Source organism: Sus scrofa, chromosome 7, assembly GCF_000003025.6.
Source record: "Sus scrofa isolate TJ Tabasco breed Duroc chromosome 7, Sscrofa11.1, whole genome shotgun sequence".
NCBI classification, from domain to species: Eukaryota; Metazoa; Chordata; class Mammalia; order Artiodactyla; family Suidae; genus Sus; species Sus scrofa.
Genome location: NC_010449.5, coordinates 55,293,823 through 55,320,403, shown reverse-complemented (window position 1 = coordinate 55,320,403; position 26,581 = coordinate 55,293,823). Strand labels below are relative to the sequence as shown.

Sequence of the window (26,581 nt, the reverse complement as noted above, 5' to 3'; positions counted from 1 at the left end):
GAGCCTTAAAGGGCAGAGCGGGAAGCCTTTTCCAGGACCCCGCCCAGTTTAGAAAATCTGTTTGCATGGCAAAGGCCCGGTGGTTTAGGACAGGGTATTAAAGTTATTAGCAAGTCTTTTTGTAGATAAGTGGGGCTCATCGGCCGGTCCCCTCCCCTGCGGAGAGCCTCGCCTCGCTCTCGGAGCCCAGGAGTGGCCTACAGTTTATTAGCACCTGGGTGTGAATTTTCATTAACACGTTCGCGTTAATAAGCGAGAGGCCTGGAGGTGGGCAGGGGGCGCCTCCTGCCCCTCCAGCACCGCCTCCCTCTTCCTGGACTGACCCCCCCTCGCACCCACCGGCGGAGGACTGTAAGCAGCGTCCTGGTAGGTGAGCCCCGGCCAGCGCTGCCCCGCGGTTCTCGGGCGACCTGGGAGGTAGCCCCCAGCGGGCTAGGCCGTCGCGACGACGGGGATTAAGGCTAACCCACCCGCGCGGAGATTCGGGGGCGGCGCTAGGATGGGGACCAGGCTGTGACTCCAGAGCCTGGGTGCTCCCCCGTGGATGCACTGACTTTGTGACAGCCGAACGGCTCACCCGGGCCGGGCCAGGCGCTCCGGGCGCAGGGCTGCTGGAGGTGGGGGCGGCGAGGGGGTGGGTTGTGCTCCGGGCGTCGGCCGGCCTGCAGGTACCGCCCGCGCTCTGGTCGCCGCTGCTCTTTGGTGCCACCCTCCTTCCCCAAAGAGCTGCCCTGGTGGCCCTGCGGGTCAGAACCCACGTGGTGGAGAAACTGGCGCGTATGGAGCGGCCACATGGGCCAAGACTGTCTTTAGGGCTTTAAATTCGCCAACTGATTTCAAGTCATTTTAGCCTTAGAGCCACAGGTGAGGCCGGCAGGTGGTGCTTACACCTTTTTACCGGTCAGGACACAGAAAAAAGTCAAGGAATTTTTTACAAAGCTAATCCTCGGCTCTTGGGGTGGGGACAACAGTGGATGGTGGTTGGCAAATCCGGTCTTTGTCATAGCTTAGCCGGCAAGTGTGCACGTGTTGCGGTGTGTGTGTGTGTGTGTGTGTGTGTGTGTGTGAAATAGAGCTCGCTGGAGTTCCAGTTGTGGCTCAGTGGAAAGGAAGCTAACTAGCATCCATGAGGACGCAGGCTCGATCCCTGGCCCCACTCAGTGGGCTAAGGATCTGGCGTTGCCCTGAGCTGTGCTGTAGGTCACAGACGAGGCTGGGATCTGGTGTTGCTGTGGCGTAGGCCGGCGGCTATAGCTCCAGCTCGAGCCCCAGCCTGGGAACCTCCATATGCCGTGGTGCAGCCCTGAAAAAACAAAAAAGAAAAAGAAATAAGGCTCTCAAAGCACTGGGGTCATAATATGAACCCAGGGGTGGAGGAAAGGGGTGGTGAGCCTGAGTTGTCTGGATGGGCGGATGGCAGACCATCCACTGAGTGGGACTGGAGAGCTAGGCTCAGCCTTGGGTGGAGGGGAGGGACTCCTGGAGGAGGGCCAGGGTTGCTAAATGCAAGGTCAACCAGAGAGGCACATGGATGCCCTAGGATTCCGGGACACCCCTACCTGGAGAGCCAAAGTGGCACAAGCCCCTTTCACTGTGAAGCCCCTTCTTATCCCGGGGTGAGGCCGAGGCCACTCTGTCCACCTCTCCCTGCCCACTTCCCCCAGCTGCACAATGCCTCCTGAACTTTGCATCCCAGGCGTGCCCTTGCCTCCCCCTGGACCCAGCTTCCCTAGCCCCAACACTCCCTGAGATGACCCAGGGTTCTTGGTGCTTCCCAGCGTCCCTTTCTCCCAGGGGGCCGGTATCTCTTTGGGGACCACTGAGCCCAGGGGTAGAGCCCTGGGTCCCAGTTCTCTTTGTCCATCTTCTGGCACTTTCCCCACCCTGATTCCTTCTCCTTCATCCCTCTTGTACGACTTGGTATATAAGGCTCCCTGTGACTGTCCCCGGTCTCCACTTCCCTTCCCCCCACAAACACTGGGAAATGAGGAGGTGGCCTGGTGTTGGCAGTACATGACTTTGGAACAGTGGACAGGGCACCTCCATTGCCTTGGCCTGCTTGGCACCCTTGTGGTGTGCCATTTTCTTTTCTCCAGACAGCTCTCCCTTCCTTGGTTTGAGTGGCCATGACTTCCAGGCGCCTCCAGGGATGGGCACATTCACAACCCTGCCTAGTCATCATGGTGAGTGGTTCAGGGATGTGACCACGTGCAGGCCGGGGAGGAGCAGGCTCAGGACTTTGCTGGAGCTGTGGAGTAAGGGACACTCACTATGGGTGCTGTTGGTGGTCATGTTGCTGCCCAAGCAGGGGGCCTACCTGAAAAGAGAATCAAAACTGAGAAGTGGGAGTTCCCATCATAGCTCAATGGTAACGAACCTGACTAGTATCCATGAGGCTGCAGGTTCGATCCCTGGCCTCGCTCAGTGGGTTAAGGATCTGGCGTTGCGGTGAGCTGTGATGTAGGTTGTAGACACAGCTTGGATCCCATGTTGCTGTGGCTGTGGTGTAGACCAGCAGCTGCAGCTCCAGTTTGACCCCTAGCCTGGGAATGTCCACAAGCCACAGGTGCGGCCCTAAAAAGAAAAAAAAAAAACAAAAACAAAAACCAGAGAGATTCCTGATGTAATCCAACACCTGGGTTTGGCCATATGGAAAGCATTACACCTGGACTCTTACATTGCACGAGCCAACCAATTCCTCTTGTTGCAATAGCAAAAGTTGGGTTTCTGACACTGTTGAAAAAGTCCATCGGGATTTGGTACAGGCTGCTCTGAGCTATGTAACCTGAGCCCCGGTTTCCCTCTCTGTGAAGTGGGAATAAAGATAATATCTACATTTCACAAGGTTAAGGCTTAACATGTTAAATACACAAACCACGGCAGAAGTCCCATAAATGTTAGTTCCCCGTTACATTTAGGTAGCGTGTAAGGCCAAGACCATCATCCTAAGTCTTCTTTCCTCATCTCAGAGAGGGCTGCCACCATGCCTACTGTGTAGAGGAAAAGGATTGCTGCAAAAAGTTATTTATGCTGCTGTGTTTTTATTCCCTTGGTATGGAGGGCAAGGGGCAGTGTCTTAGTTGGGGACCCTTTCATCCAGGGGACATTCAGCTAGTCAGCATCAGTGCCATGATGGAGGTGTCATGCCACAAGGAGCATGTGGGACCCAGGGGAGGAGGCGCCACCCAGCGGCAGCCACAATCACCGCCAGCCGCTGGCCTTGGTGGGCTGTTTATCCAGGGGAGGGTTCGGATGTGTTAACCACCTGCAGTTCTCAAACACACCACATGGTGTCCTCAGAGAGGCAGGCATAGCCTGCACCCAGTTTTCCTAGGAAGGGGAGTTTCTAGAAAAGAAAAAGCACCTCTCTGCCCCCGGCCTGTGCCTCCAAGCCCCCCAGCTTCCTCTAGGCTTCCCAGGCCATCAAGCAAGAGGCAGTAGTGGCACAGTTCCTGCCTGCCTCCTCACTTGCTCCTCCTCCGCCTTTCATACCTGTGTGACCTCAGGCAGTCACCCAACTACTCTGAGCCTCAGCCTTTGCAAAGTGTTTCCATAAAGTTATGAGACAGCAGGAGTTCCCATTGTGGCTCAGTGGTAATGAGCCTGACTAGTAACCATGAGGGTGTGGGTTGGACCCCTGGCCTTGCTCAGTAGGTTAAGGATCCAGCGTTTCCACAAGCTGTGGTGTAGGTCACAGATGCAGCTCAGATCCTGCATTGCTGTGGCTGTGGTGTAGGCTGGCAGCTGTGGTTCTGATTCAACCCCTGGCCTGGGAACTTCCATATGCTGCACCTGCGGCCCTTAAAAAAAAAAGGTTATGAGAAGAAGTGGGTGGGGAGAAGAGGGGCCATGTGAGAGCTGGGGTGGACTGGGTGTCTTGCTCATTTGGGCAGAGTGGCTCCTGGGTCTATGAGGTGAGTGGCCCTCACAAGCCCTGGGACTCTGGGTGATGTCATTGCTGGGGTCTGGACTGGGCAGAAAGGAAGGGTCACTATCGCAACTTTGGAGTCTGGAAACATCGTCACTGTTTATTTAGGTGATACATCTACCCACCCGAGGGCTCTGACAAGCAGCTTAGTGGTTGAAGGCCCCCCGATTGTGCCTGTCCCTTTGCAGGCTCTGCAGAGGTCAGACTGCAAGTCTGGGCCCTTTGGCCTCCTGAGCTGAAGTCCTTTGTGACCACGTCTCTGGGCCTCAGGGTGTCCCAGCACAAGGATCCGCCTGCTGCCAGCCTTTTCAGAGGACAGAAGCGCAGTCACTTCTTGAGGTTCTCTCTTTGGAGAAGCAAGGAATACCTCCGGAGCCGGGTCCAGTGCTCCTGCTCTTTCACCTTGTTATTCGCCAGCTTCTTTAGCCTGGGGGCCACACAGTTGGAGATAAGAGGAACCTGCTTTGTGCCACGTTCATGCCCCCTCCCAGTTCCCAGGGCCCAGGGCAGGACCCTGACCACCCTGGGCTGACATGAGAAAGTCTCCAAATGACATATCTGCTTCCTGTCAGTGTTCTCAGGGCTCGGCCTGGTGCACAGAAGGCACTGGAATCAGCCTTCCTGAAGGAACCATAGGCCTAGCATTCGAAACTAGCAACTGGCATGGGGAATTTACAAACTAAAAGTCTATTTGCAGGACCAAAGTTCAATATATCAGAATGCCAATGGTTCCTTTTTTCTGCCCCCCTGCTGCCCTGCAGCATATGGAGTTCCCAGGCCAGGGGATCAGTTCAGACCTACACCACAGCTGCAGCAGTGCCAGATCCTTTAACCCACTGTGCCAGGGCCAGGACTGAATCTGCGACCTGGTGCTGCAAAGACACCACCAATCCTATTGCGCCACAGCGGGAACTCTCAATGGTTAGAGTTAACAAACATTCCTTGAGCATCTATTCGTGACTGGTCCTGGTGGAAAGATCAAAGTTTCTGCCTTGGCTGCCTGATGATAGCAAAGTTAAAAAGCTTAAATGGGAGGAGGCACACTTTTAGGGGAAAAACAACGGCTGCAGCTTTGGGTTGGTTTGGTGGCTCTGCCTGTGGGACAGCCACACGGAGATGCGTCTGGTACTCAGTGCATTAAAATATATATTTTTTTAAACTTAAGAAAGTAATCTATGCTTTGCTTAAAGAAAAACCAAGGGATCCAAGTGGGTATACAATTACAAATAACCCTTCCCATCTTAGGTCCTTATTTTCTGTTCCCAAAGCAACTATAATTCACTGCTCCTTGTAAATCCTTGAAAGCTGTTCATGCACACATAGCATAGATGCGCATATAGTCTTTCTCTTTTTAAACTTAAATGGGAGCATGCAACACACAGCTCTTTTTGCACTGAGAATATAACCTAGCGGTTGCTTCTGAGCAACACTCAGATCTGCCTCCTTCTCTTTCCCAGTTGATGACACTTGGGGTGTCCAGTCCCAAATGCGGCGTCTTTGCCTGTGCGTGGGTGCAGGTGGGCCAGGGCCGGGTGGAAGTGAATGGTTTAGAAGCTTAGGCCTTGGGCCAGCACTGCTTGTGAGCAAACCTAGCTCCTTCGCATATAAACAGGTGACCTTGGACAGGTGATCTGACCTCTGTCAGCTACAACTTCCTCGCTGTACAGTGAGGATGATAACAATCATAGTCAGAAACAAGATAATGCCCAGGAAGCACTCAGCATAGTGCCTGGCACACAGTAGGCTCTCAGTAAAGGTTAATTGTCATAATGCTGCTGCTAAGTAGAAGTGAGGCGTTCTCTTGTGGATGTGCGTCGTCACTGCAGCTGTTTGGGTCGCTGCTCTGGCACGGGTTTGATCCCTGGCCCTGGAACTTCTGCATGGTGTGGGCAGGGCCCCCCCCAAAAAAAGTGGAAGTGAAATTGTTGAGGGGAGGGCTCCGTACAGTGTGGGATCCCTGAGCGACCACCTAGGAGGCAGCCAATCGAATGTACATAACAAAAAAGGTGCTCTACCTCCTTATTTCCAAATTAAAATAGTTTTGTTTGTTTGCCTTTTAGGGCCACACCCATGGCATATGGAGGTTCCCAGGCTAGGGGTCCAATCGGAGCTACACCACAGCCACAGCAACGCAGGATCTGAGCCTAGTCTGTGAGCTACACCACAGCTCACAGCAACACCGGATCCTCAACCCACTGAGCAAGGCTGGGGATCGCATCTGAAACCTCATGGTTCCTAGTTGGATTCGTTTCTGCTGCGCCACGATGGGAACTTCTCCAAATTAAATCAGTAATGAACTATCAATTTTTGTCCCTCGTTTCTGGCCATACGTGGAAGGGACGAGGTCGTGGAGTGGATCCTCTTGTCTCTGGGATGCCAGCGGGCACAAATGTCCCAGTGCAAATGTGCCTACCCTGTGACCCTGAAAGCCCGCCTCAAAGAATTCATCCTGAGGGAGTTCCCGTCGTGGCACAGCAGAAATGAATCTGACTGGGAACCATGAGGCTTCGGGTTTGATCCCCGGCCTCACTCAGTGGGTTAAGGATCCGGCGTTGCCATGAGCTGTGGTGTAGGTCACAGACGCGGCTCGGATCCCGTGTTGCTGTGGCTGTGGTGTAGGCCATAGGCTACAGCTCTGATTAAACCCCTAGCCTGGGAACCTCCCTATGCCGCAGGTACAGCCCTAAAAAGGACAGAAAGACAAAAAAAAAAAAAAAAAAAAGAATTTATCCTGAGGCAGTTTAAGGTAAACAAAAATGACTGCGTGAGGACCTTGGGCTGGGAGGGTGGTGCCAGCGTGATTTCCACAGTGAGTCTGCAGGGGACTGGGGAGCAAATGGGAGAAGCAGACACAGGGTGAGGGGGGTGTGGACTGTGACTGCTGGGAGCCGGGCTCTGGGTGGGGGAGAGAGAAGCTGGCTGCAGAACTGGGAAGGCATCCTTGTTTTCTCCCATGGGAATATGGCGGGGACACATGCCCAGGGGAATTAGGACAATGGAGGGAAGAGTGTGCCATCCAGCTGGATGAGATGGTCTTGGTGTCCTGGGGGAGGAGATGGCCGGAGACCTCAATGTAGGAGGAGCCATGAGCCTTGGGTACAAGCAGGGCGCCTCCTTCTCTGAATCAGGGGGCAGGCAGGGCTTGGGCGTGGGAGGTGGCGCAGGAGACCTGGGTGAGAGGGCAGCCAAGGGACTGGCGTGTTCTGGGAGGTGGGGGGCGAGGTCATCACCAACGGCCGGGGCAGAGGTGGTGGGAGCAGGTGGCAGTTGGGTGGGGCACCCTCCAGCATCAGTGCCCAGGACCCTGAGGGCCGGCGGAGGGTGCCCTGACGGTCACAAGCCCCCTGGGGAAAGTCCTCCTTGGAGGCTGAGACACCCTCCCTCCACCATCAGCAAAGCAAGGGTTTCCCTTCCCATGATGGCACCGCAGATAGGACCACTGTCAGTTATTCCCAAGCAAGGTGTGTGCGCACATCTTCCCAAAAGCTGGGCTGTCCATCCGCCAAGTGGCTTAGGAGATGGAACATCTGGAAAGCCTCGTGCAAAGCCTTTGAATTCCAATAGCCTGACCGCCTGAGTCTCTAAGTAACTTTCTAGGAATTCATCCCTTTGTTTCTCAAGAAGGGCAAAGGAAGGTTAGGAAAGGCCCACAGTTTCCCTCCCAGGGAGAGTGAAAAGCGGTCAGAGTCCTGGTCGGTCCTCACCCTCCTCTTCGCCCAGACCATCACGTGTCCACCAGGGACCTGCTCACCCCTTCGCCAAGGGGGCATGTGCCCTGTGGACCTGGGGCTGTCGGGTTGACCCAGAAGCCCACCGTCCGGTGGAAAGATGGGGGGATAAAGCCTAGATCCTGTTTGGCCTTGTACTACACAGGGCATAAAGGAAGGCAGAGAGAGAGGCACTCCGTTTCTGCTTCCTAGGGTGCAGAAATTGCCGTCTTATGATCAAAAAGTCTGACCCAGCTGGGCGGCCACCACAGCAGGGAGTGGAACCAGACGGAAATGGTGTCCTGGAGACGGAAATGTCTCCCTGGGCTGGATGGGAGCTGAAGCCAGGCCTGTGGGAGGGGTTGAGGGGGGCACATTTGGTGCTAACTGGCCTCCTTTCAAAGCCCTAAAGACAGGCTCAGTTTCATACTAGCTATTTATAATCCCAAGTGTAGGTTTTGTGAAAACAATTTGAACAGACTATTGCGATTCTGAATCTATTGCCACATAAGTCTGTTGCCTTAAAGTTTCACCTAGTTTTGGGGCCAGTGGAAACTGTTTCATATACAAAGAGTAAATAAGAAAAAAAAATCATATGTGATAAACAATGAGAGTAAAATGTTAATGGCAGAATCTAGGTTGTGGGTTCATGGACTTTTTTTTTTTCAAAGCATCTGTATTTTTAACATCATAAAATATTGAGGGGGGGTACTCTTTGGGAAAGCCCCAGAGAGCAGACCTCAGAGCAACTAGAACAGGAAAAGCCTTTTTTAAAATCAGTGTTTCCCGGAGTTCCTGTTGTGGCTCAGTGGCTTAAGAACCTGACTAGTGGATGCAGGTTCAATCCCTGCCCCATTCAGTGGGTTAAGATCTTGCATTGCTGTGGCTGTGGTGTAGGCCGAATTGGATCCCTAGCCTGGAAACTTCCATATGCCTCAGGGGTGGCCTAAAAATAAGAAAGAAAAACAAATAAAAATGAAACCAGTGTTTCCTAATTTAGTTCTGGGACCCAGTTCAGAAAATGGGTTGTCACGACGGACATGCGAATACTGTGATCAGACCCAAGTAAATGTCCCTTCACGCTGGGCCTGCCCCCAGCACACAGTGTGACCCCTCCTGGCTTCTGCTGGGAGCTTTTCTGGCTTTTCTATTGCCCAAGCTCCCACTGCTCGTTCAGTCCCTGTCCTGCCTCTGATCCCTGTGCCCCACCTGGCCAGCCGTGCTGACTAGGGCCCTATTCCCTGCAGAAGGTTCCTTGAGAGACAGTCGCTTCACCCCATCCAACCACTGTGGGGGTGAGGGGGAGCTTCCCTGAGAGGGGCTGGAACTTGGGACCTGGGAGCCAAGCTGTGCTGACAGGAAAGGGGGCAGTGGAGGAGGATGGGCCTCTGGGGTTCCAGAGGCCTCAGGAGGTCAGGGCAGAAGGTGCTGTCTCCTCCCTGTGAGAGCAGAGCCAATCATGGGGGCTGGGACTATATTATAGCCACCCTTTCCCTGGAAATTACATAGGCATTAAAAACTGTATTGACAAGGAAGTTTTTCTTAAAAAGTCATTAAATTATATTCTGGAGTGACATAAAACCAGATTTTAGGGGTTCCTGTTGTGGCTCAACAGAAATGAATCTGACTAGAATCCATGAGGACGCAGGTTTGATCCCTGGCCTTGCTCAGTGGGTTAAGCATCCAGGTTGCCGTGAGCTGTGGTGCAGGTTGCAGATGCAGCTCGGATCCCCATTGCTGTGGCTGTGGTGTAGGCCAGCAGGCGTAGCTCTGATTTGACCCCTATCCTGGGAACTTCTATATGCCGTGGCTGTGGCCCTAAAAAGACAAAACAAAAACAAAAAAACAAAAAAACCCAAAACAAACAGATTTTAAAAGTGAGCATGATCTCAACTTAGCAAAAATGTCAAGGATGAAACCTTAAGGAAACCTAACAGATGATGGCAGTCCTGGAATTTGGGGTGATGTACTGTGGGTTACTTAAATTTTCTTTTTTGTATTGTTCTGTTCTCCAAATTCCTACAAGTGTATATATACCTTTCATACAGTGAAGAATCACTGTTATGGTCACAGTTCTACACTTGAAACAACCTAATAGGGGTGTGTGGGTTTCAGCAGGTGTCTAGTGGTGACCTCCTCCTGCAGCCTGGCTGAGGGAGGGAAATGACAGTTAGGGGTTGAGTCTGGGGCCCTTGGTGGCCAGTAATGGGGTGAGCTGCCCAGAGGTGGAGCTGCTGGTGGGTGCCCGTTCCCACGGGAGGGCAGCCAGTTGGCTTCCAGTGAAGTGGGGAGAGTTCCCCTTCCTAGGCAAGTTCCATGCTGTGACCTCCAACCCGGGAGAACAGCCCCAGACAGCTGTGACCTAACCTCATCCTCTTGACTTAAAAAAAAAAATTATAAATGTCCAAAATAATGCATATTTTTTGTAGAAAAGTTGCAAATAGGAAAAATACAAAGAAAAAAATCAAACATGCTTCATCACCCAAATATAACTATTGTCACTCGCAGTGTACCTATTTCTAGTTTTCTCTTACTTCAAATCAGGATTATACTGTAAATAATATAACCTCTCTCCCTCTTTTATTTGGAAAAAATTCAAACTTACAGAAACATTGCAAGTAGTGCAATCAGCCTTTGCCCAGATTCACCAGTTGGTAACACTTTATCTCCCCCCATCCTTTTTTTTTTTTTTGTCTTTTTACGGCCACACCCACAGCAAATGGAGGTTCCCAGGCTAGGGGTCTAATCAGAGCTACAGCTTCTGGCCTAAGCCACAGCCACAGCAATACCAGATCCTTAACCCACTGAGCGAGGCCAGGGATTGAACCTGCAACCTCGTGGTTCCTAGTCGGACTCATTTCCACTGTGCCATGACGAGAACACCTCACCTCCCTCATTCTCTCTCTCTAAATATTCTCCTGGGTTTCAGCATTGTTAACATTTTCTCTTTCCCTCTGTCTCTCCCTGCAAATGTTTCTTGGACTACTTGCAAGTAAGTTGTGGACGTCATACTTCACCCTTAAATTCTTCAGCTGCATCTCCTAAGAACAAGTCAAATCCTTATGAGCCAACATAGGAAACCTCCACGTCAGGAATAGCCATGCGTTCTTGGTAAATCTTTAATCAGGGGAACTGAGCCTGTCTTCACTGTCCTCCTTCCCCAAGACCCTTGGGCCATATCCCCCTCCTGGTGGGTGGGCATGCTTCCCCCAGGAAGTCCCCTAAGCACCCACCACAAGTCAGGAAGGAACCCAATACAGCCAGTAAATGCAGTCACGGAGGAGGGCTGTGGCGCCACCTCGTGGTGATATTTATGATTTCCCCAGGTATGAACTTGAACTAACTTGAAGGGGACTCGGCACCATTTTTGTACCTACCATTTACTGAGTGACTACCCTGTGCCTAGCACTTTACATGTCTTTTTCTCACTGAATACCTATCAAACCAGGAAATGAGGGATCATCAAAATGCCCAGGATACAATTTCACACCGGTCAGAATGGCCATCATTCATTCTACAAATAACAAATGCTGGAGAGGGTGTGGAGGAAAGGGAACCCTCCTGCACTGCTGGTGGGAATATAAGCTGGTACAACCACTATGGAGAACAATATGGAGGTACCTTAGAAAACTATACATAGAACTAACCTATGACCCAGCAATCCCACTCCTGGGCATATATCTGGACAAAACTTTCCTTGAAAAAGACACATGCACCTGCATGTTCATTGCAGCACTATTCACAATAGCCAAGACATGGAAAAAACCCAAATGTCTACTGACAGATGATTGGATTAGAAATATGTGGTATATATACACAATGAACTACTACTTAGCCATAAAAAAGAACAAAATAATGCCATTTGCAGCAACATGGATGGAATTAGAGATTCTCATACTAAGTGAAGTAAGTCAGAAAGAGAAAGACAAATACCATATGATAGCGCTTACATCTGGAATCTAATAGATGGCACACATGAATCTATCTCAGAAAAGAAACAAACTCATGGACTTGGAGAACAGCCTTGTGGTTGCCAAAGGGGAGAGGGAGGGAGTGGGATGGCCTGGGAGTTTGGGGTTAATAGATGCAAGCTATTGCCTTTGGAATGGATAAGCAATGAGATCCTGCTGTGTAGCACAGGGAACTATATCTAGTCACTTGTGGTGGAACATGATGGAGGATAATGTGGGGAAAAGAATGTATATATATATATTATGACTGGGTCCGTTGCTGTACAGCAGAAATTGACACAACATTTTAAATCATCTATAATTTTAAAAAATGTCCAGGATACAGTCTGGCACATTGTAGGTGCTGACTAAATATTTTTTGAATGACTGAGGAAACGGAGGCTCTGAGCGGTTAAGTAACACAGCCAAGGCCTCCCAGTTAGTGTAAGTGGTGGCCCTAGAACGCAAACCTAAGTACATCAGCCACTCCGCTTCTTTCCTCAAGGAAAGAGTTAGAAAGAAAGGGAAATGTGGCCGTGAAAGGACGTTATGGAGATTGGAGAGATCACAGAATCTTGGAGCTCATGTTGCAGAAGGACATTGAGGCCCTGGAAGGCGGGGGGCGGGGGGGGGCACCAAGGCCCCCAACTCTGTAGCAGCAGGGGGGCAAGAGTCCAGGGCTCCCTGGATGACCCCCTTCCACACGAAACACACGGGCCAGATCACAGCAGAAAACGTCCACAAGAATCTGTAAACCCCAGAAGCTTGTCATGGATGGATTGGAAGAGACACCTGCTTCCCCAGAATGGACTGAGTACCACTAATGATGTTTTCATAGCAGGAAGGAACACAAGCAGAGTTCCTGGGGCACTCGGGGGCCAAGAGAGATGTATAACTTAGCCATTTATCTGGATGACGGAGAGAAGAAAGGAGTCTTAGACCAGGGGCTGGCAAACATTTTCTTTTTCTTTTTTCTTTTTTTGGTCTTTTTGCTATTTCTTGGGCTGCTCCCACGGCATATGGAGGTTCCCAGGCTAGGGGTCGAATCGGAGCTGTAGCTGTTGGCCTACACCAGAGCCACAGCAATGCAGGATCCAAGCCGCGTCTGAAACCTACACCACAGCTCACGGCAACGCCATATCGCTAACCCACTGAACAAAGCCAGGGATCGAACCCGCAACCTCGTGGTTCCTAGTCAGATTCGTTAACCACTGCACCACGATGGGAACTCCCTGGCAAACATTTTCAATGAAGGGCCAGATAGTAAATGATTTAGGCTTTAGGGGTCACAGGGTCTTTGTTGCAGCTGTTCAACTCTGCTGTTGTAGCCACATAAGTAGACATAAACCAGTGGGTGTGATGTGTTCTAGTGGAACTTTATTTACAATAACAGGCAGTGGGTCAAATTTGGCTCACAGGCTGCAGTTTGCCAACCCCTGTCTGTGTCTGATAATCCAAATATGCTTAAAAAAAAAAAAAAAGAATTGAGGAGATCTCATCATGGTGCAGTGGAAACGAACCCTATATAGGAACCGTGAGGTTGCGAGTTTGATCCCTGGCCTCACTCAGTGGGTTAAGGGTCTGGCGTTGCCATGAGCTGTGGTGTAGGTTGCAGATGTGGCTTGGATCTGGTGTGGCTGTGGTGTAGGCTGGCAGCTGTAGCTCTGATTCGACCCCTAGCCTGGGAACTTCCATATGCCATGGGTGTGGCCCTAAAAAGCAAAACTAAACAAAACAAAGAAAGAAAATACCCCAAAAACAAAAAAAGAATTGAGAAAGGCAAAGAGTCTTGACAGAAAGAAAACACCAACCTGAAGCCCTTCTTTTTTACCAGCCTGAATGCGTTCCTCCTTTTCTACAATCTGAATGGGCTTATAACGCCAAAATGATTTTACCATCAAGCAAACCACTCTTGCTTAATTGGGATACAACCCCGGGTGCAGGGAGGGGACAGAGACCCAGAACGCTACCTTTTCTGGAAGAAAATCTCACATCTTTTCTCCAAGGGCAATGCCTGGGGGAAGGCCATATCATCCAACATGTCAGTCTGAGAAATGGTGCAATTTCTTGAGATGTTTTCCAGGAGTGGGTAGGCCTCGAAATTAAAGTAGAAAACAGAAGTTGGAATATCGTCGGCTTTGCTGGCAGATCCAATTTCGTCTGGATGGTCCCCTGAGAACATAGGAAAACCGTGTTCTCTAAGTGGTTACGTTCTCCGTAGGCCTTGTAGTCCAGTGGGCACGAGGGGGCTGTTCTCTGCTTCCGAGACCTGAGTCACGGGAGTGGAGCTGGGGTGTGTGTGTGGCTCACGTGATCTGGAGCAGCAGGGGTCCAGAGTGGGGGCCTTGCCTGGCATTGTACCTAAGCTCCACGTGAGGACCCAGCAGTGGTGTCCTTCTGGCCTGTCGGGGAGGGAGGGGACGAGGAATGGAGCCTGGGAGGTCGCCATATGCTTTGTGAGAGGACTAAGAAAATCCCAGAAATGAAATCCCCATTGTGGCTCAGCTGCAATGAACCTGACTAGTATCCATGAGGATGCAGGCTGGATCCCTGGCCTAGCTCAGTGGGTTAAGGATCCGGCGTTGCCGTGAGCTGTGGTGTAGGTTCCAGATGTGGCTTGGATCCCGAGTTGCTGTTGCTGTGGTGTAGACCAGCAGCTGTAGCTCCAATCTGACCTCTAGCCTGGGAACCTCCATATGCCACAGGTGCAGCACTTAAAAAAAAGAGAGAAAGTCACAGAAATGGTGAGCAGGCCACAGGTCTGGGCAGCAGCCCTCATGGTCCTGTACCTCGGAGCAGGAAACACGGGTGGTGTAAAGACACGACAAACACTGGCTTCCAGGGGATTGCCAGCAGGTAGGACCTGGGAGGAGCAAAGGCGCAGACGGTCTGGGGCTTGGCCACATCCATGAGTTGCACGGCGCCATTGCTGGAAAAGACCAGCACCTGGGAAGCAAAGAGACAGTGAGTGGGGACTTGTCCCCCGTCACTCTCCTGGGTGTGAAATCAGAAAAGGAGCTAGAAATGAAAAACAGCATGTAGTCACTGTTGGGCACCCAGCCTCTGCGTCCAGCCAGAGCTGTTCAGGGGATGAGGGCTGAAGTGTGTGCTTTCTCCCTGGGAGCCACCACCAGCAGCGGCGCTCCCCAGGCGCTGTGTCCTTCCTGGCCTGGCCCTGCTGCTCTGGCTGCTCCCCACCCTCCCCCCGCTCCTCGCTCCGGGGCCAGGATCCAGCTGTGTTTCTGTGCAGACACCTTCTCCTCCCACCTTGCCAGGGACTGTCCAGTCCTGGGGCGCCTCCTCACCCAAGATACAGTTGGGGCCTCTCTCCTGCCAGGGCTCTTTCCTTTCTGAAGCTGAACATCCTAAACCCACTACAGTCTGTACAAAGCCCCTCGTCTCCCCTCCCTCACCCGCACCCCACCACCCCTGTTCACCTTCCATCGCCCTTGCCACAGACACTTGTCTCCACAATGTACCTGGCTTCTCTTCATCACAGGACCCTGTGCTCCCGTCTCCCAAAACCTCTTCCCTGAGCTGCCAGGAGCCCCCTCCTGGTTTCCCTGGGGTGTCCCTGCCAGTCACTTCGTGAGCTGTTTCCCCGGTCCTGTAAGGGATGGTGGTCCCCCCAGCAAACTTATTCTCCACTCACTTCCTCTCTGACTAGCTGTGCTGGTACCCATGGCCACTGAACACCGAATCTACGCTTTTAGCCCTGGGCTCTCTCAGAGCCTCCTCTGGAGGTTCCACGAGCCCGTCCTCCCGGGCAGGCCACACTGGGCATCCTCAGACTTTCCCAGTGGGGCCCTGAAGGATCAGAGAATCAGCAGCACAAGCTAGGATCAGCTTCAGCCCAGAGCTGTGGGGTCTGTCTCCTCACTAACACCTTGCCATCCTCCATCCTGCTCTGAACACGCTGCCCCCTGCGCCCCCCCACCCCCGCCAACCCCGGCTCTAAATCCCCTCTAAGCTTCAGGCGCCATTGCAGACAAGGGCCCCCTGCCCCCATCCCTATCCTCCACCCTCTCCACACCCCACGGAAGTCTGATCCCGCAGCTTCTTGAACTTGCTGCTGTGCTGGGATGCGCAGTTCTCTCGCCCCTGTGGTTCTGCCCTCTTAGCTCCCGGGGCTCAGCTCAGCTGCCCATCCTTCCTCCAAAGCATCCTCTCCGCCCCCACCACCTTCAGCAGGCTGAGGGAGGAGGCCCATCTCTCTGATACTTCCTGCAAAGCATGTATCACGGCCTCTCTCAGGTTCCAGGGCAGCTGCTTGGGGACTCGCCTGCCTTCCCAAAGGAACTGAGCTCCATGAGGGCAGGTGCTTTTGCCCCCGGGTCTCTGTGACCCGGAGCCAGTCTGGTGCTCAGCACATGATAGGCCTTTGGTAGATATTTTTGGAAGGAATAATGAGCACATTTTCTGAAGAGGAATGAGAGGCCTGAGGAACCTACCATGCCAGGGAAGGCTTGAACCGGGGCCACTGCACAGATGGCTTCATCCAGGTGCTTCACAGGCCTATGGGAAACAAGACACAGACAGCCAGACTTGAAGAGGTTTCAAGTTTTGCTATCTTCTCCTAGGCATGTGTCCTGGAGAAATTCTTGTCTATGAGCATCAGGAGATATGTCAGAGACAGCTCAGAGTAGCGAGAACTGGGAACAACCTAAATATCCATTGGTAGGAGGATGCTTAAGTAATTGTGTTCTAGGAGTTCCCATCGTGGCTCAGCGGAAATGAATCAAACTAGTATCCATGAGGATGCAGGTTTGATCCCCGGCCTCGCTCAGTAGGTTAAGGATCTGGCATTGCAGGGAACTGTGATGTAGGTCACAGACGGGGCTCAGATCCTGCATTGCTGTGGCTGTGGTGCAGGCCAGCGGCTACATCTCCCATTTGACCCCTAGCCCAGGAACTTCCGTATGCTGCATACGGCCGTAAAAAGAAAAGGGAAAAAAACAAAGGTGGAATCGTTTTTTTCCATGATTGAATGCGGGCATGGCCAGGTGACGCACTTTGTCCAATGTAACACAAACAGAGACTTGGAAAGCATTTGAATCAAGACGCCCTCGCTGGCGGCTGGGAGCCCTTAGGCGATCAGGTGACGGAGCCTGAAACAGCCTTCAGGAGAGGCCACGAGGAGGGGGCCTGGCCAGCAGGGCCAACTGCCTGGTATGTGAGTGAGGCTGCTTAGTCATCGAGCCCCTGGCCGAGTCACCAGCTGGCCAGGGACACCTGTGAGAGCCAAGGCGAGACCAGGGGAGGGATTCCCCCAACTGAACCCCACCCAAATCGCCGACCTACCGCATCAGAGGCTAAGCGGTGACGTTTTCTTAAGCCATTACCTTGTGCGGTGGTTTGCTCCTACTTCTTGAGGAGGTGCGAGAAGGACGTGATCAGGGAGGAGCACACACAGAGCCTGAGCTGAACTGGGGATGATCTAGTTCTTAAGCTCAGTGACGAGTACAGGGGAGTCTCTCTCTCAATCTGGCTGAATACACCCCCCATATGTGATGCATAGATCATTTGCATGCATGGACTATTTCACAATTTAAAAGACAGAGAGAGGAGTTCCTGGGAGTTCCCATCGTGGCGCAGTGGTTAATGAATCCGACTAGGAACCATGAGGTTGCGGGTTTGATCCCTGCCCTTGCTCAGTGGGTTAAGGATCCGGTGTTGCTGTGAGCTGTGGTGTAGGTTGCAGACACGGCTCGGATCCTGCATTGCTGTGGCTCTGGCGTAGGCTGGTGCCTACAGCTCTGATTGGACCCCTGGCCTGGGAACCTCCGCATGCTAAAGGAGTGGCCCTAGAAAAGGCAAAAAGACAAAAAAAAAAAAAAAAAAGAGAGAGAGAGGAGTTCCGGCCGTGGCGCAGTGGTTAATGAATCCGACTAGGAACCATGAGGTTGTGGGTTTGATCCCTGTCCTCACTCAGTGGGTTAAGGATCCGGTGTTACCATGAGCTGTGGTGTAGGTTGCAGACCTGGCTCGGATCCTGCATTGCTGTGGCTATGGCTTAGGCCGGCTCTGATTGGACCCCTGGCCTGGGAACCTCCATGTGCCACGGGAGCAGCCCTAGAAAAGGCAAAAAGACAAAATAAAATAAAATAAAATAAAAGACAGAGAAAGAGACCCTTGGAGAAACTGATACAGCCCTATTTGGGCAGAAATGACCTTCTGTGGGCCATGTGTGATATGAAAGATGTCATTTGTGCCATCATACATTTTGTTAGAAAACTTTTATACATGTAGCCACATGTAAAAGATGGTGATCTTGAGAGGCTCACTAGGAAAGTGCTGACTAGAGGGAAAGTGGACTCTGGTCTGAGAGACGGTCACTTTTGACTCTTAGATAGCATCATTTCCCCTTCCCACCCCCCCACATGCCCTCAAGCCACCAACCTCTCCACCAGCAAGCTGAGGGTGGGTCCTTGAGTCCCTGAGGCTGCCACCAGATGGAGAGAAGCATCTGTGCACAGAACCACACATTTCACTCGGGATTTCACGGGACCCTCAGGATACATGTTCCGTCCCTTGTGCACCAAGAAGTATTTCAGGAAGTGAACGCTTTGGCAGATACATTTTTCAGGAAGAGCGATGACTCCAAGAGAGAGTCCTGAAGGTCATCACACAGGCAGGTCAGGAAGGGGGTGGAGGGGCACGGCCAGGGGTGCTGGGTCTGCGACCAGCAGCAGCCTCGACCCCCTCCCCCCTGGAGGGACAGCAGGAAGCCCCAGTGGCCAAGGGGGAGGGGAGCTCCCTCCAGAGTGTATGGGGTACCCAGACCCATGGAGGGGGGACAGAGTCTGCACCAGAGCAGAAGGAAGGAAGCTCCAACCCAGGCAGGGACTCACTATAGCTGACCCTGGGCTGTCCAGGTGTGGCAGGGGGACATGCTGCCAGGCAGGGGCGGGGCTCACCTTCGTCCAGGTCCCACAGCGTGAGCACACCATCCTCGCAGGCCAGCACCAGGTAGGAGCAGCAGTGGCTGAGCTGAGATACCACAATGGGCGCGGCACAGGGCCACACACTCTCGGGGTCTAGTGGGGAGGACGCCACTCACCAGGCTGCCCCCCACCCCCACCCCCACCCCCACCCCCACCCCTTACCTCCACCTGGACAACCTGAGACCCAGACTGTCTGCCCGTCTGGACTCTCCATCTCCTGCCTCTCTGTGCAACGCTGTCTCCTTCCTCAGGATAATATAACAAGTTACACACTGCTATCATACTACAGCTAGCACTGAGTGAGTACTTACTAGGTGCTGAATACAGTGCTAAGCACTGTCTGTGCGTCATTTAATGCTCAGAGGATCCTATGAGATGAGTCCTATTAGCACCCTCATTTTACAGATGAGGAGACTGAGGCAGAGAAGTTAGTGACTTGCCCAAGGTCACCTAGCCAACCAGTACAGAAGCTGAGATTAGAATCAAGGTTGCCTAGAATGGACTTGTGGTTGCCAAGGGGGAGGAGGAGTGGGAGAGAGTAGGATGGACTGGGAGTTTGGGGTTAATAGATGCAAACTAGTGTGTGTGGAGTGGATAAGCAGTGAGATCCTGCTGTATAGCACAGGAACTGTATCTAGTCACTTGTGATGGGACATGATGGAGAATAATGCGAGATACATACATATATATGTGTCACTTTGCTGTACAGCAGAAATTGACAGAACATTGTAAATTAACTATAATTAAAAAAAAAAAGGAATCCAGGTTGCCTGAGACAGGGATGGGAGGAAAGAAATTCTTCCTTCGTGAGTTTGTAAATGTTACTTCTGAAGTATAATTCTTTTTTTTTTTTTTTTTTTTTTTTTTTTTTTGCTTTTTAGGGCCATACCCACAGCACATGGAGGTTTCTAGGCTAGGGTTGAATCAGAGCTGCAGCTGCCGGCCTATACCACAGCCACAGCCACTCGGGATCTGAGCCACGTCTGAGACCTATACCACAGCTCACAGCAACTCTGGATCCTTAACCCACTGATCAAGGCCAGGGATCAAACCCACAACCTCATGGTTCCTAGTCGGGTTCGTTAACCACTGAGCCACGACGGGAACTCCTGAAGTCTAATTCTGAAGCACAACATAAGGGTATAGCTCAAGGAATTCTCACAAAGTGAACTTGCTTATGTAACCTGTCTCCATGACTTTGCAAAAAGCAAACAACCACCACCCATGTTTCCCGAGTGCCTTTCAACTTCAAAGAGCTTTGATGCACAGAAATTCTTTGGACTTTGTTATTCACAACAGATGTGTGTGCAGTAGGTAAAGATGGTGTGATTGAGTGGCTTTCTGTTTCAGATGAGATAACGGGTTGGGAGCTAAAGGGACTGGCCTGAGATCACACTGCTGACCCCTGTGCAGGGCCGGGCCTTCCTGTGCCAGCCCCACCTTCTTTTGATGTTTGCTGCCTAAGGGGCCCTAGGGCCTGATGGCTCTTTGTCCCTATGACCCTGTCATCTATTTTTTGTATTTTGCTTTTTTAGGGTTGCACCCACGGGATATGGAAGTTCCTGAGCTAGGGGTGGAACTGGAGCTACAGCTGCTGGCCTACAGCACAGCCACAGCAATGCCAGATCCGAGCCACGTCTGTGACCTACACCACAGCTCAAGGCAACACTGGATCCTTGACCCACTGAGCGAGGCCAGGGATTGAACACATCTCCTCTCAGAGACAATGCTGGGTCCTTAATCTGCTGAACTACAATGGGAACTCCCCTGTCATCTTTAAGAAACATGACAGTTCAGAGACAGGCTTGGGGTCACACTTCAGCCACTACAGCTGTGGTCCCCTAAAGCCACGTTGCTGTGTCAGTCACCTGCTCTCAGCTAAGCTGAAGAAGGACATGTTCTGAGAGTCCTGAGCTTAGGCTACCCCGGTCTCCACAGTAAAGTACCAAATTTATCCTTGAGCGTTCGGTTAAGTGAATAGAGGAAGAAGTTGTGACTTCCAGTCCAGTGCACACCAAGGACACAGGCCACCCCTGGGAAAGATGAGAGCAAAGGGGCATCATGTAAGCAGACTGGGTGGCCCTTGGTTTGTGTGAAGGGGTTTGCTCAAGAGGAAGGCAGCTTGCAATAGTTCCTTCTAAGGGGGCAGCACCCATCAAAAGGGTGAGCTTCCAGGAGGGCTGTTTCTAGACCCAACTCCCTGCTTTCACATCTTCTAGATGATTCACGTCCACTTGGCTGTCAGGGTTTTATTTCTTTTATTTTCTTCTCTTTTATGGCTGCCCGGAGGCATATGGAGCTCCCGGGCCAGGAATCAGATCTGAGCCAAAGCTGTGACTTAAGCCACAGCTGCAGCAATGCCAGATCTTTAACCCACTGTGATCAAACCTTGGTCCCAGTGCTCCCAGGACACCACTGATCCCATTGCACCACAGTGGGGACTCCTGTCAGGGTTTTAAATAACATTTTTTTTTTTTTTTTGTCTTTTTGCCATTTCTTGGGCCGCTCCCATGGCTACCATAGCCACCGGCCTACACCAGAGCCACAGCAACGCGGGATCCGAGCCGCATCTGCAACCTACACCACAGCTCACAGCAACACCGGATCCTTAACCCACTGAGCAAGGGCAGGGATCGAACCCGCAACCTCATGGTTCCTAGTCGGATTCGTTAACCACTGAGCCACAATGGGAACTCCATAAATAACATTTCATACAAAAGGAATCCCTATCCAGAAGCAGCCAGTGGGATGTGAGCTTACCATCCTCCGAGGCAGGTCACTCCCAGAAGACAGCACCAGTCTCCCTTATCAGGGAATCAGAGCTCGGGGACCAGAGCACCAAGCAGACACAGTTAAGCTACAGCTGGGAACCCACTGTCCACCTCATTTCCTGCCAGCAGTCAGTGTGTGTGGGGCAGAGCTTCGCTAGGAGCCTGCTGAGGATTCCCCCAAGGTGACCACTTGCCCAGGACAACCACCTGCTTCACCTTCACTTACCTGGGGGATTCTTGACTTCTGCTGGCATTGCAATTAGGCAGCTAGGAAAGAGGAAGTGGAATGTGGCCATACTGGGAAAGAAAGAGACACTGATCAGAGCCATGGCAGACTGCTTGGCAAGAGGAGATGCTGGCAGGGTCTTGGTGCTAAGACCAGATATGGGTCGTTAGGATGGACCTTCCCAGGCACCCAGAGCCATGAGGCAAAGCACATCCTATGCTGACTCTGGGGGGTGCAGACCTTGGAAGCTGGTGAGGAAGAGAGGCAGGAGTTCCTTTCAGGCTGGGGACAGCACACAACAGGGGCAGAGCCATCTCTGTCCTTCAGGACTAGACTTTGGATGAGGTGCATAAATGCTTCTTTCCTGGGAGCAATACCCCCAGTGGTTTGCTAAGTTGGCACTCTTTAAAAAAAAACAGGAGTTTCCACTGTGGCGCAGCAGAAATGAATCCGACTAGGAACCACGAGGTCGCAGGTTTGATCCCTGGCCTCACTGGTCAAGGATCTGGCATTGCCATGAGCTGTGGTGTAGGTCGCAGAAGCGGCTCAGATCCCACGTTGCTGTGGCTCTGGCGTAGGCTGGCAGCTACACTCCCATTAGACCCCTAGCCTGGGAACCTCCATGTGCCACAGGTGTGCCCCTAAAAAGACAGAAAGACAAAAACAAAAAACAAAAAAACCCAAAAACAACCAGGAGTTCCTGTTATGGCACAGCAGAAACGAATCCAGCTAATAAACATGAGGGTGCAGGTTCAATCCCTGGCCTCGCTCAGTGGGTTGGGGACATGCATTGCTGTGAGCTGTGGTATAGGTCGCAGATGCAGCTCTGATCCTGCCTTGCTGTGGCTGTGGTGTAGGCTGGTGGCCACAGCTCCGATTGGACCCCTAGCCTGAGAACCTCCATATACCATGGGTGTGGCCCTAAAAAGAAAAAACCAGAGTAAAACAAAACAAAAACCCTGATTTGATTTATAGTGTTTGTAGCTTTTTGTGGTATAAATACTCGCACTGTAGATAGTTACTAGAGGTTTAGCAACTGGCCTGCAAGATTCCTAACTACCTCCTTAGGCAGCACAGCATTGAACCTTAATGGGTTCCAGTTCCGGCCTTGGTAGCTGCTGTTAGGGCTTAGCCCTGGGACTTTGCGTCCTGAAGTGAGAAAATTCAAGGTCCACTTAATGGCAAGATGAGAGGTTTCACTTCCCATGTGAAGCAAGAACATTCCTGAGACCCACAGTAGCTGTGAGGAGAGTTAGCTCCTCAACTGGCTCCGCCAGGTATTTTAAGGACTTGGGCTCGATTTTTATTTATTTATTTATTATTTTTTAAATTGCTCAAATGAATTTATCACATCTGTAGTTGTATAATGATCATAACAATCTGATTTCACAGGATTTCCATCCCACAGCCTTGGGCTCAGTTTTTAACACTCAGAACACGGGGTGAGTGAGGCCAACCTGTTGACCGAGATTAGAAAGTAACGTATTTTAATAATTACACATTCATGTACTGCATTTAGAAAGACTTGATGGAAATGGAGAAAATGTTAATAGTGGTGACATTTTTTCCTATCTTTAGGATCTTCTGTTGTCTAGATAATTAGGAAAACAATTTTTTTTTTTTTTTTTAGGGCCACACTCACGGCATATGAGGTTCCCAGGCTAGGAGTGGAATTGGAGCTGTAGCCACCAGCCTACGCCACAGCCGCAGCAACACCAGATCTGAGCCATGTCTGCGACCTACACCACAGCTCATGGTTCATGGCAATGCCAGGTCCTTAACCCACTGATGGACACCAAGGATCGGAAACTGTGTCCTCATGGATACTAGTCAGGTTCGTTAACCACTGAGTTATGATGGGAACTCCAGGAATACAAAAATTTTTTAAGGAGATGCTATCATACATAAAATTGTAAAATAAACTCTACATCCCATCTCCGTAGATCTCTAGTCCTTCTTTGAAATCCATACTATCAGCCTCTGTTCTAACTTTATTTAACAGACAACTTTTCAAAAGATTTTTCTGAAGTTCTCAGAAAGGTTCCCCAAACCATCAAGTGCTTTGAGACCTAGATCAGCTCAGGTCTTTGGGCTGATTTCCACAGAGGCCCAGAGAAGAGGAGCTCTGAGGATGGAGGTGCTCTCGCTGGGTGCCAACCCCACCCCCACCCCCTGGCTCACCTGAGCGGCTCCTCCTCCCTCTCCCCATCCAGGTACTTCTGGTACGTGGCCTTGAAGATCGATGCCTGCTGATCCCACTGACTCTCCTTGATGAAGTGATTCTGCCCGGAGCCCAGCCCGCAGCAGTCCTCTATCTTGGCAAAGACCTCCAGGGGAGTTTTAAATGCAGTACCTAGGTTGAAGACATTCCAGCATTGTTCAAACCACCGGACTGCCTCCTTCCTGGTTTCCCCTCATCCCCACGCTTCACACTTTCCTGCAGGATCCCTCACACTCAGAGATCTGCTCTCGCTTTGCCCAGCCGTTCAGTCTTCTCCTAGCCTCCCGCCCCACCAGCTCATGGAGCAGAAGCAAAGGGCCACTGCTCTCGCTCCTCCCGCTTCTCCGTCTCCAAACCGCCAGCACTCCGTTTCCAGACTACAGAATCTCCAAAGGCCAAGGAAGTGTGAGACTTTTTTTTTTAATTTAAAAAATTTTTTTCTTTCTTTCTTTCTTTCTTTTTTTTTTTTACAGCTGCACCTGCAGCAAGCATATGGAGGTTCCCAGGCTAGGGGTCGAATCGGAGCTACACCACAGCCACAGCAACATCAGATCCGAGCCACATCTGCGGCCTGCACCACAGCTCACGGCAACGTTGGATCCTTAACCTACTGAGTGAGGCCAGGGATCAAACCCACAACCTCATGGTTCCTAATCGGATTTATTCCCACTGCGCCATGATGAGAACTCCAACTATGTCACTAGAGACTTTAGATCACTGTTGCTGTCTCCCCAGTGCAGCAAGCCTGCAAACCTGTCAATTACCCTCATTGTTCAGCTGCTGCTGAGGACCCACATTAGACAGTCCCAGCTCTTCCTGTGCTTACATTTATCCACCTACCTTCCTTTAAAAAAATCTCCCTTCTCTGCCAGTCACCTTCCTTGTGACTCTCCTTCCCAGTAACCTTTCATTTTCTTCTTTTTCATCTGCTCCTAAATCCACAGTAAAACTAGGTGGTTTATTTTCTGGGTTCACACCCCAACTTTCAGAACTTTGTTCTCTTTTTTTACCCCCGTTTTAGGGCCACACCTGTGGCATATGGAAGTTCCCAGGTTAGGGGTCGAACTATAGCTCCAGCTGCCGGCCTATGCCACAGCCAGAGCAGTGCAGGATCCTTAACCCACTGAACGAAGCCAGGGATCAATCCTGCATCCTCAAGGACACTAATCAGATTTGTTTCTGCTGCAACACAATGGGAAGTTCAGAATTATGCTCTCTTTGGAGGATACCCCAGTTCCTCGAGTTGCCCAAAAGGTCTCACAGAACCCTAGTCCCCTTCCCCAGAGGCAACCATTGTTATCAGTTTTCTTGCATAACTTTCTAGAAGGAGACCCCTTTCTATAAAGAGATGGTAGCATATTATTATATTGTATAATATATAGTTTTATATGTATTATATCATTGTATGTATTACATATACATTTTTACTTATTTTATAAACAAATGATAACAGATATCAACTAGCAGTTCTCAAAATGTGGTCCCAGATCAGCAGGGATCCGACAGGGTTAGAATTGCAGGTCCTCAGGCTCCACTCCAGACCTCCTGAAATAGAAACTGTGGGTGGGGCCCCACAATTTGGGTTTTAACAAGTTCTCCAAGAAAGTCTGACCCAGCTGAAGTTTGAGAATTGCTGTCATACACTCAACCCCTTGCATTGTGACCTAACAAAATATCTTGGAGATCTCTTCATTTCAGTGCTATAAGATCTTCTTCACTGTTTGTTGCTTATTTTCGTTTATTAAACATTTTTCTTGTTGCGAAATAGAACACATTCAGAAAAGAACATAAAATTAGATCTCAATAAATTATAAAGCAGACATCTGTCTCTACTGAGGTCAAGAAACAGATTGTCACCTCTCCCTAAAAGCTTGCCAAAGGCCCCTCCAGTCATAGCCCCCTGAAGAGCAGCAGCCATTTGCTTGGATTTTATGTAATTACCTCATGACATGCACTTTACTTTTGCTACCTAAATATGCATCTAAATACTACAGCTTTGGAGTTCCCATGGTGGCTCAGTTGCAACGAAATTGACTAGTATCCATGAGGATGCAGGTTTGATCCCTGGCCTTGCTTAGTGGGTTAAGAATCCAGCGTTGCCGTGAGCTGTAGCGTAGGTTGTAGATGAGGCTCGGACCTGGCGTTACTGTGGCTGTGGTGTAGGCTGGCAGCGGTAGTCCAATTCGACCCCTAGCCTGGGAACTTCCATGTGTCATAGGTGTGGCCCTAAAAAAAAGATAAATAAATAAACACTACAGCTTTATGTTGCCTGATTTTGAACTGTACATAGTGGATCACACAGTATTAACTCTGTATGTGTTCTCTTTTGCGTTAAGGTTATTTTTGAGATTTTTCCATTTTGTTGGGTACAGCTGCCGTTTGTTCCTTTTCATTGCTGTATAGTATTCCATTGCGTGACTACAATTTATTTATCTGTTCTTTTATTGATGGGTATTTCAGGTGTTTCATGATTTGGGACTGTTGGAAATCTTGTCATTGTTATCATTTCTGTACATGTGTCCTGATACACATTAACTTACAAGCCTATCAGGTATATATCTAGAAGTAGGGTAACCAACTTATCCTGGCTGGCTCAGGAGTTCCTGGTTTCAGCACCACAAGTCCCACATCCCAGGAAACCCCCTTAATACCAGGCAAACTGATATGCTTGGTCACCCTACCTAGGAGTGTAAATGCTGGGTCATAGGATATAAATTATCTTCAGCATTACTAGATAATATTAAAACATTTTCCATGGTAGTTGTACTGATTTTCATTGCTAAGCGCAATGTATGGGAGGTCTGGTAATTCCATATCCTAACTTGGTATGATCA

At 50.8% G+C, this 26,581-nt stretch overlaps 1 protein-coding gene and 1 long non-coding RNA gene across 4 annotated transcripts in view; one reads left to right on the top strand and one right to left on the bottom strand.

The window, feature by feature from the left end:
• LOC110261554 overlaps positions 1 to 26,581 on the top strand; it is a 54,275-nt gene continuing 27,694 nt past the window's right edge. The window contains exons 1-2 of the long non-coding RNA XR_002345805.1: positions 1 to 366; positions 23,740 to 24,152. This is a non-coding gene — a long non-coding RNA (uncharacterized LOC110261554). The remainder of the gene's footprint in view (positions 367 to 23,739; positions 24,153 to 26,581) is intronic.
• WDR93 (WD repeat domain 93) overlaps positions 4,008 to 26,581 on the bottom strand; it is a 52,157-nt gene continuing 29,583 nt past the window's right edge. For 2 of the 3 annotated variants that reach the window (XM_021098963.1, XM_013997115.2), the window contains exons 9-17: positions 23,708 to 23,879; positions 21,527 to 21,597; positions 20,476 to 20,562; positions 18,503 to 18,622; positions 17,985 to 18,198; positions 16,037 to 16,100; positions 14,375 to 14,531; positions 13,556 to 13,757; positions 4,008 to 4,355 (exon numbers count right to left, since the gene is read on the bottom strand). In XM_021098963.1, coding sequence (XP_020954622.1) covers positions 4,256 to 4,355; positions 13,556 to 13,757; positions 14,375 to 14,531; positions 16,037 to 16,100; positions 17,985 to 18,198; positions 18,503 to 18,622; positions 20,476 to 20,562; positions 21,527 to 21,597; positions 23,708 to 23,879 — 1,187 coding nt within the window. In that variant the 3' untranslated portion in view covers positions 4,008 to 4,255. Of the gene's footprint in view, positions 4,356 to 13,555; positions 13,758 to 14,374; positions 14,532 to 16,036; positions 16,101 to 17,984; positions 18,199 to 18,502; positions 18,623 to 20,475; positions 20,563 to 21,526; positions 21,598 to 23,707; positions 23,880 to 26,581 lie in introns of those variants that run through there. The other variant, XM_021098964.1, reaches the window with a different exon arrangement.